Source organism: Eucyclogobius newberryi, unplaced genomic scaffold (genome assembly GCF_026437365.1).
Source record: "Eucyclogobius newberryi isolate DKJ021-1_F unplaced genomic scaffold, fEucNew1.0.hap1 SCAF_9, whole genome shotgun sequence".
NCBI lineage: Eukaryota > Metazoa > Chordata > Actinopteri > Gobiiformes > Gobiidae > Eucyclogobius > Eucyclogobius newberryi.
The window spans coordinates 10,301,122-10,318,967 of record NW_027316532.1 but is presented as its reverse complement, the minus strand read 5'-3'; the positions used below and the strand labels follow the sequence as shown (position 1 = coordinate 10,318,967).

The 17,846-nt window shown below is 41.1% G+C and overlaps 2 protein-coding genes across 2 annotated transcripts in view; both read left to right on the top strand.

The window, feature by feature from the left end:
- Positions 1–9,104, top strand: part of slco2a1 (solute carrier organic anion transporter family, member 2A1) — a 37,941-nt gene extending 28,837 nt beyond the window's left edge. Inside the window, exons 4-14 of the mRNA XM_072438729.1 lie at positions 898–1,110; positions 1,546–1,644; positions 1,750–1,889; positions 5,049–5,121; positions 5,344–5,508; positions 6,133–6,328; positions 6,408–6,555; positions 7,258–7,421; positions 7,508–7,572; positions 7,961–8,081; positions 8,606–9,104. Coding sequence (XP_072294830.1) covers positions 898–1,110; positions 1,546–1,644; positions 1,750–1,889; positions 5,049–5,121; positions 5,344–5,508; positions 6,133–6,328; positions 6,408–6,555; positions 7,258–7,421; positions 7,508–7,572; positions 7,961–8,081; positions 8,606–8,726 — 1,505 coding nt within the window. The 3' untranslated portion in view covers positions 8,727–9,104. The remainder of the gene's footprint in view (positions 1–897; positions 1,111–1,545; positions 1,645–1,749; positions 1,890–5,048; positions 5,122–5,343; positions 5,509–6,132; positions 6,329–6,407; positions 6,556–7,257; positions 7,422–7,507; positions 7,573–7,960; positions 8,082–8,605) is intronic.
- Positions 9,105–13,181: 4,077 nt separating this feature from the next.
- Positions 13,182–17,846, top strand: part of rab6ba (RAB6B, member RAS oncogene family a) — a 46,775-nt gene continuing 42,110 nt past the window's right edge. Inside the window, exon 1 of the mRNA XM_072438882.1 lies at positions 13,182–13,403. Within this exon, the coding sequence (XP_072294983.1) occupies positions 13,334–13,403 (70 nt within the window). The 5' untranslated portion in view covers positions 13,182–13,333. The remainder of the gene's footprint in view (positions 13,404–17,846) is intronic.

Sequence of the window (17,846 nt, the reverse complement as noted above, 5' to 3'; positions counted from 1 at the left end):
GCTGCTGGTGTAGACCCTATTATTTATTTATTTTTTCCTCCATTTCCTATTAAGATACGAGAGGAGTTTAGTTAATAAGTTTTATGTTTTGTTCTTCTATTAAGAGGGTTTTTTTCAAACTTCCTATAAGTTATCGGTCCTTTTCCTCTGTATCTACTGCGTTATGCCATGTGTGGGCAATAAAAGATTATCTTATCTTATGTAGTCTTTATTGAAGCACTTGAATGTGTTGAAGAAGATTGGACTTGTAAATCCCAAACTGTGGTTCTCCCCGAGGTTTCTACTTATTCCTACAGTTTTTTTTGGTAGTTTTCCTCGCGTAAGAAGGGTCTAAGCACAAGGGGTGCTGGGACATTTATCCATTTGCTAAATTCCTGCTGAACTTGGTTTAATCCGCTTCACTATTTAATTGAGAGACTTTGGAGGAAATTCCTTATTAAAACACGTCTGTGCTCCGGAGGTGAACTCTTCTTAACAAGATTACATCTTCCTGACGCCTCCGGGGCTTTTCATCTGAAATATCTCTCTCCTCTGTCGCTTTTCATTGGCCCCTCGGCCTCGTCCTGCGCCTCGTCCAAATGGGCCGGACGAGCTACAGGAAATTAAATGTGAAATGACCACATACTGTCAATTCATTTCACACGATTGATTGTGTTTTGCAATTATTTTGGTTCTAGTTTAAAACTCATTAAAGCAATATTACCGTGTGGTGCTGGTTTACAATTTCTATTTTAAAGTCTTCATATTATAAAGAGACATGAGAAGCAACACGTTCGCACAGAAAGGATTGGACATGACTCAATATGGAACGTATAAAACTAAACTCAATCCAGGTTTTAGATGAGGGAAAAAGACAAAAATGTACAGAACTTGACGCATTTTCCTCCTTTTCCTCAGACCGCCATGACATCTGTAACCTGCACAGTAACTCCAGCCGCCCGGAGTCATGTGGTCGGGACGAGACGAGGCGATTGGCCGACAGCAGCACCCTGTGGCTGCTCATGGGCCTCGCTCAGCTGCTGTTCGGGATCGGGTCGGTGCCAATTCAGCCGTTCGGAATCTCCTACATCGACGACTTCGCTCGCCCCGGAAACTCTCCTCTTTACATAGGTGAAACAGTAGCGTATGGCAGTGATTTTAAACCTACAGAAATATCACCGTATCGCACCTTTAAGGGGAAAAAAGTGGTATAATGTAGCAAATATTCTTCATTTAATTGACTTTTATCGTTAAAAATGGCTACACAATATTCAAATCTTACATTTATGATCTGTAGTCTCTATTTTTTATTTTATTTTTGGATGAATGCAAGTTACTGTCGTATAGGAAAGTGGGCGGGCATAGGGGGTAGGTGAAAACACACATTTTCTGAGCACTCAAGCAGGACAAGACAGGATTATAACTACACTAATGATAAGAGAACACAGTTATAACAGGCACAAAAGGTTGATTTAGCTTGATACGTCCCCTTTAAAATACACACCCTTGTTTTGTATCATACATTATAGACATTTCTGAGGTCTCATGCACGTCCTTCTTTCCCAGCCGTCCTGTTTGCCATCTCCGTCTTCGGCCCCGCCTTCGGTTACCTGCTGGGCTCTGTTATGCTCCGTATCTACGTGGACGTCAACAGATCGGACTTAGGTAACACTTTATTTACCTTCTCCCTCTCGTGCTTCGGTCCCCCCGCTGCTGTGTGATATCTGACCTTCCCACAATCCCCCTCTTCTCTTCCCCGTCCTGCTGCAGAGGCCGAGCTGGAGCTGAGTCCGTCTGATCCACGCTGGGTCGGGGCCTGGTGGATCGGGCTCCTCATCGCGTCAGGCTGCCTCTTCCTCACCTCTCTGCCCTACTTCTTCTTCCCTCGCAGAATGCCTCCGGAGCAGAACGTAAGTCCATGTTGTTCAGAAGCATAAATGCCCCCAGAAGCTCAGCATTTTAATCAGAGACCATTTTCAGATACATAATGCCCATAATGATGCTTCTCCAGCTCAGAAAACTGGTTGTGTCCTTGGGAATTTGGCTTTTCTATATTTATGGTACTATACTGACCTCTACTGGCCAGCACGGAGAAGTAAAGGCTTGGTTTCCTTCAGAAAAGCTTGTTAAAATGCCACGTCTGTGTTGCTTGTCGCCCTTTGAGTGAATTTGAGTTGACATTTTTCACTTACTTGACCTGAACATTGAAGAAATATAGATAATTTATTAAATATTAAAGGAATGTTGATATGTATACCAAACAAGGACATGTAACGATGTCGGAGGAAAGATGCAGAGGATCAATGCAGATGATTCTCCGAAAAATGAGACGCGCAACCACAAAATCACTTTAAATTCAAACAGAATATATCATTTTGTCAATTCCGAATCCTTCAAAGCAAGTGCAATGTTTTGTTAATAAAGCTCATACAATATGCTGTTTATTATAATAGTTTTGCATGCTGCCTGGTTATTTTTAATAGTAAACTCTCTTTTGTAACTGTCTTCTAAAATTCACAAAAGCTGTTGAAGTCAAACGGTGAAAATCCCAATTACTGCTCTGATTGTGACAGCTCCTGTTCTGATGCTCAGGCCGCTCTGTGGAGTTACTGCTTTGAGCTTTTCTGTTCTGTCAAATGTCACTGCGTCACGGTGAATGCAACATAAAAAGACTTCAGAAAAGGAAAGAGTAAAAGGGATTTCTGTTTGACAAATCCAATTATCCGAGGAACGTCTGAGCAGGAGAGAACAACAGAGTAAAAGTACTTTTATTGTCCGCAACAACAGAGTAAAAGTACTGTTATTGTCCGCAACAACAGAGTAAAAGTACTGTTATTGTCCGCAACAACAGAGTAAAAGTACTGTTATTGTCCGCAACAACAAAGTAAAAGTACTGTTATTGTCCGCAACAACAGAGTAAAAGTACTGTTATTGTCCGCAACAACAGAGTAAAAGTACTGTTATTGTCCGCAACAACAAAGTAAAAGTACTGTTATTGTCCGCAACAACAGAGTAAAAGTACTGTTATTGTCCGCAACAACAAAGTAAAAGTACTGTTATTGTCCGCAACAACAGAGTAAAAGTACTGTTATTGTCCGCAACAACAAGAGTAAAAGTACTGTTATTGTCCGCAACAACAAAGTAAAAGTACTGTTATTGTCCGCAACAACAGAGTAAAAGTACTGTTATTGTCCGCAACAACAAAGTAAAAGTACTGTTATTGTCCGCAACAACAAGAGTAAAAGTACTGTTATTGTCCGCAACAACAGAGTAAAAGTACTGTTATTGTCCGCAACAACAAAGTAAAAGTACTGTTATTGTCCGCAACAACAGAGTAAAAGTACTGTTATTGTCCGCAACAACAAAGTAAAAGTACTGTTATTGTCCGCAACAACAAGAGTAAAAGTACTGTTATTGTCCGCAACAACAAGAGTAAAAGTACTGTTATTGTCCGCAACAGCAAGAGTAAAAGTACTGTTATTGTCCGCAACAACAGAGTAAAAGTACTGTTATTGTCCGCAACAACAAAGTAAAAGTACTGTTATTGTCCGCAACAACAAGAGTAAAAGTACTGTTATTGTCCGCAACAACAAGAGTAAAAGTACTGTTATTGTCCGCAACAACAAGAGTAAAAGTACTGTTATTGTCCGCAACAACAAGAGTAAAAGTACTGTTATTGTCCGCAACAACAGAGTAAAAGTACTGTTATTGTCCGCAACAACAAAGTAAAAGTACTGTTATTGTCCGCAACAACAAGAGTAAAAGTACTGTTATTGTCCGCAACAACAAGAGTAAAAGTACTGTTATTGTCCGCAACAACAAAGTAAAAGTACTGTTATTGTCCGCAACAACAAGAGTAAAAGTACTGTTATTGTCCGCAACAACAAGAGTAAAAGTACTGTTATTGTCCGCAACAACAGAGTAAAAGTACTGTTATTGTCCGCAACAACAAGAGTAAAAGTACTGTTATTGTCCGCAACAACAAAGTAAAAGTACTGTTATTGTCCGCAACAACAAAGTAAAAGTACTGTTATTGTCCGCAACAACAAGAGTAAAAGTACTGTTATTGTCCGCAACAACAAAGTAAAAGTACTGTTATTGTCCGCAACAACAAGAGTAAAAGTACTGTTATTGTCCGCAACAACAAGAGTAAAAGTACTGTTATTGTCCGCAACAACAAGAGTAAAAGTACTGTTATTGTCCGCAACAACAGAGTAAAAGTACTGTTATTGTCCGCAACAACAAGAGTAAAAGTACTGTTATTGTCCGCAACAACAAGAGTAAAAGTACTGTTATTGTCCGCAACAACAGAGTAAAAGTACTGTTATTGTCCGCAACAACAGAGTAAAAGTACTGTTATTGTCCGCAACAACAAGAGTAAAAGTACTGTTATTGTCCGCAACAACAGAGTAAAAGTACTGTTATTGTCCGCAACAACAGAGTAAAAGTACTGTTATTGTCCGCAACAACAAAGTAAAAGTACTGTTATTGTCCGCAACAACAGAGTAAAAGTACTGTTATTGTCCGCAACAACAGAGTAAAAGTACTGTTATTGTCCGCAACAACAAGAGTAAAAGTACTGTTATTGTCCGCAACAACAGAGTAAAAGTACTGTTATTGTCCGCAACAACAAGAGTAAAAGTACTGTTATTGTCCGCAACAACAGAGTAAAAGTACTGTTATTGTCCGCAACAACAGAGTAAAAGTACTGTTATTGTCCGCAACAACAAAGTAAAAGTACTGTTATTGTCCGCAACAACAAGAGTAAAAGTACTGTTATTGTCCGCAACAACAAGAGTAAAAGTACTGTTATTGTCCGCAACAACAAGAGTAAAAGTACTGTTATTGTCCGCAACAACAAGAGTAAAAGTACTGTTATTGTCCGCAACAACAGAGTAAAAGTACTGTTATTGTCCGCAACAACAAGAGTAAAAGTACTGTTATTGTCCGCAATCTGCACCGGTCCTGGTTTAGTCTTTAGTCCAGACCGGATTTAGTCCTGTCTAAGACTTTACATATCGTCCTGAAATGATTCACTTTTGGTTTAGTAACCCAGTGTTTCTTCTTAGGTGGTGGAACCTGAAAATGATGTGAGCAGTGATCTGAAGAAACCGGACGTGTCTTTACTGGAATTTCTCAAAAGTAAGTTAAAGCCGATTATAATAACTACAAGTATTGCTCTAAAACTTTACACAATCTTTAAGGAATAAGCATCTAGAATGTGTTTTCCCTCTAAACAATTTTCACTTATCAAGTTTTACTGTTTGATCGCTCCAGATATTGCCACATCGTTCAGATCGTACTTCAAAAGCCATTTATGTCCCATGTTTGAAAATGACTGAAGTTCCTCCATCTTGTGGTCAGTGTTCCCGCGGATGTTCGTGCGCCTCCTCCTGAGTCCTCTCTTCCTCCTCCTGGTTCTGGCCCAGTGCTGTTTTTCCTCCGTGATCGCCGGATTCGCCACTTTCCTCAACAAGTACCTGGAGCGTCAGTACGGCGCCACTCCGGCTTATAGCAACCTGCTCGTAGGTAGGTTCACCTTTAAATATAGGACTTTAATTACACACCATAAACCTCTGCTTTTATGTGTGAAGAAAGAACGTGAAGTGATGAAGTGGAGGATCTTAGTTGTGGTTTTTAAAGTGTATAAAGTGAACCAGAGGAAGCAGTCGTTTCTGTGCCTTGTAGTGGATGATGGGCTTCTTTTTGAAGAATAAACTGAACTACAAACATCAAAAAGCAAACACCACTGATCAACAATTAACTCTTGATTATGGGAATTCAAGTGAAGTCTTGGTTTAGTTCTGGGTTAGAACTTCCTTAGTTCTGGTTTATGACTTGATTTATTCACCTACGTCACACGTGGCTTAAACGGAAACTGATATTACAGCAAAAATAGAGACATTTTTACATTTTTACATGTAAAGGGTCCATTAGACCCTCATCCAGTTTGTATCTTTCATGGGACAGCTCTCTGGTTTAGACCCAGTTTAGTTCTGGTACGGATAAGATAAAATACAGGCATTATTTGTCCCACACTGTGTAAATTGCTGACAGATCCTTGTTTTTTTCTGGATTAGACTCAGTATAGTAAAGTTCTGTCCTGGTTTACAAACACTAACACTAACACTTACTCTCCTCTCCTTCTTCCAGGTGCTGTGAATCTGCCTTCAGTTGCCATGGGGATGTTGATTGGAGGCGTGATCATGACAAAGGCAAATCTCTCTTTAAAAACCATCCCTCGTTTCTCTGTGTTCATGCTAGTCCTGTCCACGCTCCTCTGCGTCCCCCTCTTCTTCATGGGCTGTCCCACGCAGAAAGTGTCCGAGGTCAACACACAACAGGACGGGTCAGTGAAGACTACAGTCGCCTGTGTTCACCAAGAATGTTTGAACATGCACTTTAACGTTGTAAATAATCCCCTTTAGGTCCATGTCCAAGTGTTACTCCAACTGCTCCTGTCCCACCAGCGCCTTCCATCCCGTCTGTGGATCAGACGGTGTAGAATACATCTCTCCTTGTCACGCCGGCTGCACCAACTTCACCAAAGACCCCAACAGCACACACAAAGTCCAGGTGAGCCTTGACGTCATCTTTATTTATTTATCTTCATTTTTATTTATTTGACTTTTAATTAAACTTGAAAAATCCGTACTGGAAAGTCCTGGCCCCTGAATGGCCACTGTTTTTTATTCTTTTCTTAAATGTGAAAAATAGGACTAGTACATTTCAAACAGGGATTTTCAGGGGTCTAATCTGATCACTTTGCCAGTCCATTCTGAACATCTTAATAATTGTAAGTGTTTTTCACAGCTTCCAGAGCCCAGAGTTTAACCCTCACGATAAAGCTAATAAACTTTAGCACACTAGCAGTGCACTTCCTGCTTTACAGACAATAAAACGCTCTATATTTAGATGCAGACATCGCACAGCGGTCTCTTTTTCCTCATAAGAGCAGCTTTTACAACACAGTATATCTACTGGGACAAAACAGCTTTTACTTTATTATGTGGGAAAAATAACCTTTACTCTTTGATATTTTCACATTTATTTCACCTTTATTTAAATATGAAAAGTCTGCTCGGATTCACACTCTATTTACTGGGACGCCTCTAAATCCACCCTGTTGTTTTTTGTTTTAGTGGCAGGAACAATGTATGAGATCAGTGCAATGTTAGTCATTGCCCCCTAAAAGCCACAACCACCACTAATGAAATAAGGTTTATTTTCCATTCCCAATGATGAACTGTACTGTATTCCTCCTCCTCCTCTCTACAGATGTATACAAACTGCAGGTGCATACCCGGTGCACAGAGCCACGCCCATCCCGCCCCCTGTCCAAACGCCTGCCCACACCTGCTCCTCCCTGTCATGCTGGTCATCTCTGTGGCCTCGCTCATCGCCTGCTTCACCCACAACCCCATGTACATGATGGTGCTCAGGTCAGACAGGATTATACACTTTAGACACAACAACATCGTCTGAGTCATTGTTCTGTGGCATAACAAAAGAATCTCTGTGATTTCAGAACGGTTCCCTCTGAGGAAAAGTCGTTTGCCATTGGAATACAGTTTCTGCTCATGAGAGTGTTAGGTAAGTAATAATAACCTTTTATGCAACAAGAGAAAGTGCTTTGATAGTTTTCTGATTTTAAACTTGCTGCTGCTCTTTCATATTCTCATTTTCACCTGAACTTCATCATTTCTTTCTTGGCCTAACAAAGCATGACACACTTTTATTTTAACAATCATAAGAGGCACCTATTTGTTGGAAAGTAAACAAAAGTATGAATCATTTATTATTATTACATTTTTTGTTCAACTTCAATCAACTCTTTGACTAATTATTATTATCAGTATTATTATTATTTCTCAGCTTCATTCAAGCACAGAACTTAGTGAGTCTTTAGGTATTGCTGTATGTTTATTGAATTGAGTACTGCTGCCCTCTGCTGGTGATTAAAGCTCCTCTGTGGTTCCAGCCTGGCTCCCGGCCCCTGCCCTGTTTGGGACGGCCATCGACACGTCCTGCATCTGGTGGAGGAAAATGTGTGGAAGGAAATTCAGCTGTGGTTACTATGACAACCATATTTTGAGAAACAGGTATTCGACAACATATTATTTTATTCATCATTTTCATATCACGTAACAATCCAATGTCGATGAAAGATGTCGTCATTGAAATATTATTATATATATATATATATATATATATATATATATATATATATATATATATATATATATACTGGGGGTATTCACACCGGAGGTTTTGATGTGGTCAAATCCAGCTATTAATATTCAAGTAACGTAAAAATCTAGACCAGTGGTTTCCTAAAACTGGGTCATGTCCCAGAAGTGGGTCGTGAAGAGGTCACGTGTATTTCCTGTGTACAGCGCTTATACTGTATAGCCGTGTTTTATTTACTGTGAGAACATATTTCAGAAAAGGTGTAGCAAAAAAGAACAAAAATCCTCACATCTGTAGGTTTCATGAGTTAGAGATAATTTCCAAATGACTGAAGATGACTTGAAATGTATAAGAATATGAGAAATTAGATTTAGAAGCTTTTTATTCTCAGTATATTGCCCAGAAAGCCTGATTGTCAGTGCTCGTGTCTTTGCAGGTACTTGGGTCTGCAGGTGGGCTATAAGACCATGGGCATCGTGCTCCTCGTGCTGCTGGGCTGGAAAGTGAAGAGGACTCAGGAGTACAATCTGGAGAAGAGACCAGAAGGGCCCCTGTAGTCCTGGTCAGAACCTGCTCCGCACTCGTCCTGACTCATTCACTTTGTGTTTTTGTGGGTTTTAAGAGTCACTTTGGACCTTTTGATCTTCAACCAAGCCGCTGTTAAAAGGAATAAACCACAGTAACTAAACAGTAACTGGCCTAAAGTTAACTGACCCCTCACGTACTGTTGGTGATGGAAATATAAGGAATAAGAATATGAACCACTTCTGTCTGAGGGACCTCGTGGAGCATTTTCCATTTGCGTGTTGCAATGGGAACCAATTTTTAACTAGTTTGTATAGCATAATATTTAAGTTTTATTGTTAGTGTTTTGTCTCATACAGTGAGACTCTTTATACTGTCACAGTATGTACAGTTATGTCATGTTTTATATTTTTACTGAAAGGTTTTATCTGTTTTCAGTCAAATAATAAAAGACTTATTCTATACTGGTGTTCTCTGTAGATTATTGAAGTTACATTTCACATTTGAGGTCTGTTTGAAATGTATTGATTTAAAAAGCTCTAATTAAATAGAGTTGGAGATGTTAATCGCCAACGTGGGTTCAGGAGCAGGACCAGGCCTCAACCTCTACTCCACTAGTAAACACGCCCCACTCTCTAACCACACCTCTAATTACCCAGAAGCCCTATTTATAAGGCCTATTCACAGCATCTCTTGTTGACTCTGCTCTCTCGACCCCGCCCTCACACCCCATGTCTCCATCATCTTCACCTTAACACATCACCATCTACGGAGGGGGCGGGGCTGATCACCCGAGACAGACACATCGTCGCTGCACCGTCGCTCTCCACCGTCAATCTCCATCGTCAAGATCCATCGTCGTTATTATCAATAAATATTCTTTCATACTCCGTTGTGGCGTGGTCCCTGCTACTGAATTGAGAAGTTGACATGACATGTGTTTGTGTTAACCATATTACACATGAACAAGTTAAAATGCACAATAAACATCGGAGTCACTTCATTTGTAGTGTTTGTTTGTTAGTTGTTTAGTTTGTTTGCAGCAGATTGAACTGTTTTGCATCTTTAAATCCTCAGATGTGTTTACAGACCCACAGCTCTGGGGATGAGAGCACTTATTTTCAGATTTCAAAAGGTGAAATTATTTGTGTTTTTTTGAGGATTTTAAACATCAGCAGCATTCAAATAAACTATAATAGCCCTACACACTAGGCCAGGGCTATTCAACATAAGGCCCGGGGACCAAATCAGGCCCTCCAAGTGATTAAATCCGGCCCACGACCTATCTTCCAAATATTGAAAGAAATGAATTAAAATGTTCATTCTCGGTTGCACCAGTTTAGACTTTGATCTGGTTTAGTCCTTGTTTAATTCTGCTTTAGACCTGTTTGGTTCTGGGTTAGTCCTGGTTCAGACCGAGTTGGTACTAGTATAGTCCTAGTTCATAATAAATTAATAATTCTTCTTACATCTGGATTTGGGGATCCTCTGCTGTTACTTGCAGATCCTCTCCAGTTCCGTCTGGTCAACGTTGGTGCACAGCCCTTTTCAGGTCTCTCCAGAGATGCTCAATTGGTTTAGGTCAGGGCTCTGGCTGGGCCACTCAAGAATGGTCTCAGAGTTGTTCCTTTGTTATTTTAGCTGTGTGCTTTTTGCAAGGTGAACCTACTGTGCCACTGTGTTCTTAGGAACCTTGAATGCTGCAGAAATTCTTCTGTAACCTTGGCCAGATCAGTGCCTCGCCACAGTTCTGTCTCTGGGCTCCTCGGGCAGTTCCTTGGACCTCATGATTCTCTGACCTGCACTGTGAGCTGTAGGTCTTATATGTACAGGTGTGGGCCAAGTCCAATAGCTGGACTTCAATGAAAGAGTAGAACTATCTCAAGAGGATCAGAAGAAATGAACAGCATGTGAGGTAAATATGAGAGTCACAGCAAAGGTCCGGAATACTTATGATCATGTAATATTTCAGTGTTTTAATACATTTCAAAATCGGTTCGTACGGGGTGCTGAGTGTACATAAATGAGAAATAAAACTTTTTGGATTTTAGCAAATGGCTGCAATAACACAGGAGCTTGGTAGCTAAATGCTTTGCCTCCTACTGTGCTTTTAGAGACTCTTGGGACCACCAGAAGGCTCAACCTCCTACTGTGCTTTTAGAGACTCTTGGGACCACCAGAAGGCTCTACCTCCTACTGTGCTTTTAGAGACTCTTGGGACCACCAGAAGGCTCTACCTCCTACTGTGCTTTTAGAGACTCTTGGAACCACCAGAAGGCTCTACCTCCTACTGTGCTTTTAGAGACTCTTGGGACCACCAGAAGGCTCAACCTCCTACTGTGCTTTTAGAGACTCTTGGGACCACCAGAAGGCTCTACCTCCTACTGTGCTTTTAGAGACTCTTGGGACCACCAGAAGGCTCTACCTCCTACTGTGCTTTTAGAGACTCTTGGAACCACCAGAAGGCTCTACCTCCTACTGTGCTTTTAGAGACTCTTGGGACCACCAGAAGGCTCTACCTCCTACTGTGCTTTTAGAGACTCTTGGGACCACCAGAAGGCTCTACCTCCTACTGTGCTTTTAGAGACTCTTGGGACCACCAGAAGGCCGGGGCTGTGCCTGGTCCACCCTCCTGTTTGCTCTGTATTTGGAACCACTGCCCTCAACAGATTAGAAAATCAGAAATAATGAATGGCGTTACAATGGATGGGATGGAACATAAGGTTGCCTGCCACGCCCACGATGTTCTATTTGACCAAACCACAAATGTCCATCGCCAAAGTGAGTTAATTCCTTCAAAAAATGGGTCCGATGTCTGGATTCAAACTAAATATGCAAAAACTGTAATTATATCTTTTTGGGGACCCTCTTTGCCCTTTAGAAAGACCCATTTAAGTGGCAAACAGATTCACTGAGACATTTGCGTGTGGTCAATTTGAGGAAAATGATACCATTTGCTACTATAAAAAAAGATCTTGAAAAATGGAACCTTATCCCCCACTTAAAGGCTGTATGGACAATTTTTCGGCGATTTGAGAACGCAGGCGAAAGTGCGCATGCGCACTCCCCCGTGCGGACCGATACAACACACATGTGCGTTTGTTTATTAGCGCAACGGAGCGCATCGCATCGCTCGTCCATCAATGCGCTTAGGCACGCGGAAACGTGAGGAGGAACCGCACGCAGCTGCAGGTGAGCGGTAGGTGCGTTTTATGATTGATACGTGGCAGGACTAATCGGCAGTCCACGCCACGAGGAAATATGATACAAAATTTGCTGAAAAAAATCGTCCATACCACCTTTAAGTCTAAGTCAAAGGAATGAAACCATAAAAAGGAATGTTTTACCCAGGTTTCTCCATCTGTTCAAGACACTTCCAATTTCCAGTTTGATGAGTAAAATAAAGCAATCTCAAGATTTATATGGTAAGAGGAGAAAAACATTTATCCAATTCAAAACTTTACAATTATTAAAAGAAAAAGGAGGCTCGGGTTTGCCTTGTTTGAAAAATGACTTCCTCTCATCTCACCTCAGACCAGAGCGTCGCTGGTGTGACCCAGAGTGTGACCTCAATGGAAACTTATTGAGATTAATGTTGTGCCGCAGGTTCCTGTACAGGCCTTACTGGCAGATGACAGACGGTTGAGTCATTTGGGGGAGGTGGAGAACCCTTAGGATGGATATTCAGAGAGGTGGAGACAATGAGGAGACTTGGGGACGGGTCTGGGAGCTTTATTGAACCTCATTATCCTCAGAGACATTCTTTACACTTTATGGCGGTTGGTATCCAAGTTTTACATTACCGCCCAAGTTCAAAGCCCTTCTTCATGAGATCATTGAGCAGAATGGAATTCTCATTCAACCAACTGCCATAAAACGCCAAAAAAGAAGAAGAAACATCAGCCGAACCAAACCCACAGCAAACAACACGACCAGATCGGTTCTTCAGGGATTCTTTTGTACATTACCAGTAATTCTTTTTCAGTCCTAGTTAGGCACTTTTCAAAGCAATGTTGTAGCATTTTATGTTATAATGTATATATTGTAATTTTATTGTATTCACTCAATTCATTGAAACTGGCCCTCTGGAAAATCAACTTGAATAAACAGAGTTATTAGCCCAGGAAGATTGTGGGAAAAAAAAGCTAAGGAGGCATCAAGACAAAGGAAAGTTGGGACATTCATTTATATTTATATATTTCTTTCTTTTTTATCTTGTCCCACTCTTGTCTCCACCAACTCACTGACGTCATTTTATATCAACTCGATTCAACCGGGATCAGGGAGTCTCCCCTGCGCATGCGCACACCGCCCTCCGCGAGCGTCACGGTCCGGTGCAGCAGCAGAAGCGTCAGAAGAGCGGCGGCGGCGGACGGTGGCACTGTTCCCCCCATCACGAAGACCAGAGCCCCGGGGCGGAGAGCCAGACTGTCCTGCTCCACCAGCGGCTCCACAGCGGCTCCACACGCGGCTCCACAGCGGCTACACCAGCGGCTCCACACGCACAGCCTGCTCCGTGATCCGCCATCCACGCCGCTTCACGCACACCGGGAGGGGACCGAGCGCGTGCGTGTGTGCGCGCGTGGGGAGCGTCTCAGATTTTCCCGTTACTCCCGGTCGTTTCCCCCGCGCCCCCAAAATGTCCGTGGGCAGTGACTTTGGAAATCCTCTGAGAAAATTCAAACTCGTCTTTCTGGGAGAGCAAAGTGGTGAGTCCATGTTTATTCCTCTTGTTATTGAGGAGTTCTTTGAGTTTAGTCGTGATTTGAGTTCTTTTTGCACCTGTCACTGCATGAACCTGTCACTGTGAGTGACGTGGCAGATAAACTTTGATTTAATCCCATTGTTAAAGTAGAAGTCGCCTTATTATGTTATTAAAGCATTATTTCTCACTGCCAGTCAAACTGGATTGGAAATACAACTTTTTGAATGACTAATGGTTTGTATAATAATAATATCTGCTTTTATTTTGTAAAGGCAATAGACTCTCATGAGATATTTGACCCATTTCATTATTAGAACAAATATGAATGAGTGATTCAGAGGCGTGTGGGACAATGTGATGTGGGGACAATGTGATGTGGGGACAATGTGATGTGGGGACAATGTGATGTGGGGACAATGTGATGTGGGGACAATGTGGCGACGTGGGGACAATGTGGCGACGTGGGGACAATGTGGCGACGTGGGGACAATGTGGCGACGTGGGGACAATGTGGCGACGTGGGGACAATGTGGCGACGTGGGGACAATGTGGCGACAATGTGGCGACAATGTGGCGACAATGTGGCGACAATGTGGCGACAATGTGGCGACAATGTGGCGACAATGTGGCGACAATGTGGCGACAATGTGGGGACAATGTGGGGACGGGTGAAGTTCTGTTTGAGACACACCCAGAGCCAGAGCCGGAGACAGAGCCGGAGACGTTGCTGTGTGCTTAACCCCGAGTCTGCTGGACGACTTGCAAAGCTTTGTGGGTAGAAAATGTCGCTCTGTAGAAATATGTCTCCTGTTTTTTACCTCTAGTTCTCTCTTGGATCACAAAACAGAATGGCTGCTTTACAATTAAGGATGAAATAAGAGTCCTAACTGCTGCGATTAGTGGTCTATAACTTAACATTTTAATGACTTCACACTTTCATTAGTAGGGGCTGTGTAGCTTTCGTTCTCAGAGTGTTTCAAGACGTTTAAACAACCAAATGAATAATAAAAGCTCACAGAAGAACATCGAAGTGAATAAATGTTTTAACAACAAGGAAACAACATCTGCAGTGGGCTTTATGAGCTACTTAATTCGACTGAAATATATAAAAAACAGCTATTGTTTCTCTGTTTTGATCATTTTCGTCTTGTTCAAAAACCACATAACGTCACATTAAAATCAGGGATGGGCCAAACTGATGAAAAATAATCTCAATTTTGGTCGTTGTTGCATGAACTCGATAACAATATTCAAACAATATGACCACAATAAATCAGGAACGTGCTGAAATGTGCCTGTAAATGTCCTGGTTGAGGTTCAAGCATCGCACCAAATACAAATGGACCATCAAATGAACAACGAATGTGCAGAAATATCACTTTGTTTGGAAGATTAAATTAGTAAACTTGTCTGTTTGTCGTTTTAAATGCGCTTTTTAATTGTTTAATCAGTTGAGAGTCAGACAATTTTATATTCTTCATATATCTTCAAAACGACAATTGCGGTATTATCCATTTTGCAATATATTTACCAACTTTAATCACAATTACGTAATGATTGTAATGGTAATATCTACTTTTAGAGCTGGGTTTCGATTCAAATTTCAAGAATCGATTCAATTCCAATTTTTACGTTTCAAAATCGTTTTTTTTCCGATTTCTCAGATTCCATCCGATTCACTCCGATTTCAATCTGATTTCCGATTCGATCCGATTTCGATTCGATCCGGGGGTTAATGTTATTAAAAATAAAAAAAATGTATTTGAACCGTTTCCTTCACTTCATGACTGTGTAGAGAAGCAACATATTAAAACTAGTGTTATATCAATATTAAACAGCAAATCTTACAAGTATTGGTAGTTACTGATGGAAGACTGATGAAAAGGTTAAGGGTCAATCTACCTTCAAGAAAGATAATCCAGGAGTCTTGAATTATCTTTCTTGAAGGTAGATTGAAGTTCACTGAGGGAAATGTAGAAAAGAATTTTAATTTAAAAAATAAATTAAAAAAAAAAAAAAATTGGGAAAAAATTGGGAAAAAATAAATCATCTTTGGACGTTCGAATCGATAATCGGTCATTAATATGCGAATCAATTAAAAATCCGAAAATCGATTATTTCAACCCAGCTCTACTACATTTCACAATTCACACACCCAGGCTTGTTTATTACACGTCTAATGTACGCTGTAAGTGTGATTGTGACTTGCTGAAAGGTTCTGTAATAAGTGAATTCAATGTACAAAAATCGAAATGTCAAAACTTCACTTATTTCTTCACGTGTTTCTGTTTTCTTATTCATCTGTGAGCGTCTTCTCTGCTCGGACGCACAGGGCTGGTCTGTTTTGGCGTCGTGTGTTTGAACAGTCCACATTAGTCACGGCCGGACCCTCCAAAGGCTTTATCGATTCACGTGGGGCAGTGCATTAGTCCCCATAACGTCCCATTACACAGAGGTCAGGGCTTAAACAGCAGCAGATTTATGCCTCAAACCTGCGTGTGAAGCCGGCTTTGTGTTCTAAAGATGGCTGAGCTCGTCTCCTGCATCGGTGACCGGAGAATGAGTATCGACAAATCCACGACGTCCTGCAGCTTTTATACGACCGTGTGCTCGCCGTGGAGAGGCGTGACGGCCGGTGATGGGGTGATTTTCTTCAGACTTTATGATGACGTATTGACCGACTGACTAGCACCAAATACAAGCTTTTTGTCTGGTATGATATGAATCTTTATCGAGCATTGAGCACGCCGGTTGTAATAGTCCTTTTTATAGACGAGCGGTGCATTAAACGTCTGGTGCAGAGCAGGTTTTATTTCCGCTTTATAGACGGTGATTCGTGGCTTTTTGATTGCACGTCGTGGATACGATCGAGCCCGGTTTGAGGTTTCTCTCCGTTTTCACTGATGTCGTGTTGTTTTGTGACAAAGTCTTGGGAGGATTTAAAATGTTGATGGCCTATGATGCAAAATGAGATGGAAATATGTAAATAAAAAAGGTTATTTGGGTCGCGATATAATCGTAAACACTAAAAAATGATAATCGTGACATTTTCTGAAGAAGAATTATGTTTTTTTAAGATTCAATTCATAGAAAGTGACAATTTTATCACTATATTTGGGGTTATTTTCAATTAAAAGAAAGCAAAATGAAGTACTTTCTGCTCAGCCTTTTTAATGTTGCTTTTTATGTCTAATTGTTCTGAAAGTTAGATATTCATAAAGCTGGTCACATTTTGAGGAGCGAGAAGGAAAGAAAATGTAGGATCATATTGAAGGAATGGGGGCGGCAATAAAAACAAATGGGGATTATTTGTGTTTTCACCTTTTTTGAGAGCATTTAATCTACAAACATTTGAGATATTCTTATTTGAATCTGGGAACATCTTTATCTAGAAGTTTCTGCACTTCCTGTGAGATGCAAACGCTACAAAAACAGTGGTTGTCGAGGCGGATTAAGTGGGATTTTTGGAGACTTTTCTGATTCTTCCAAGTCTAAAACATGTCACTCGTCTCTCTCCTCGCGGGGCCGTCCACGCGGGACATGATTCATCAGCCGGTTACCACAGCCGCTCTCCTCCTGATGGTGTTACTCTCACGTCGGCTGTAATTGGGCGCGACGCTCAACTCGCCACTATCTTTTAGAAATGCACTGACCGGTGGATGTCGGGAGCACACGGAGCCGTTTATCCAAGCTTTCTTCAACTCTACCACAGTTCACTGCAGGCTTGAGCGTGTTGAGTCACTAAAAGAGTTTGAAAAAGGAAAGTTAGTGCGCTTTGTGTTTTATAAAGATCAGAAAAAGTGGGAGAGGAATGTGGAATGAGCTGTCGGGCGAGTCTCCGATGTGTTTCTGAGGATGATTTGTGAAGAACTCGAGGTCACCTGAAGTATAAAGAGGTCACCTGGAGACTGACTATAAAGAACTCCAAACTTGTACACAGAAAAGTACTATAAACTGAGTAAAAAAGCAGATTCAACTGTCCCGAAACTCCAGCTCACTCATGCATTCTCCTTTCTGCTGTTGTCCATTTAAATCATTATATTCCTATTATAATAATTAGTCGACTACTAAAAAATGTAGACTTTATCGACTAAAGCCCTACAGCTCTATTTATTAGATCTTATGTGCAACTAATATATGCAACTGGATTAAACTATCAAACTGGATCAGGTAAAAGGAATGTAGACCAATGTGACAACTGTGCCTGCATTTCCTAAAATAAAAAGGTGTGTTATAGGCTAAAAACGAGCAGGGCTGTGTATTTATTTATACATTTTTGCATCTTTGCCTCTGTTTATTGCATGTGCCATCATCCAGTATCAGCAGACTTCTGTGGGACTTTAAGCTTTAATTAGGGCCACGGTATATATCGCAGTTGAATCGAAATTGCAATTTGAATTCCTGCAAATGTCTCATCGTAACGGCTGTGAATATGTAGAAAAACCTA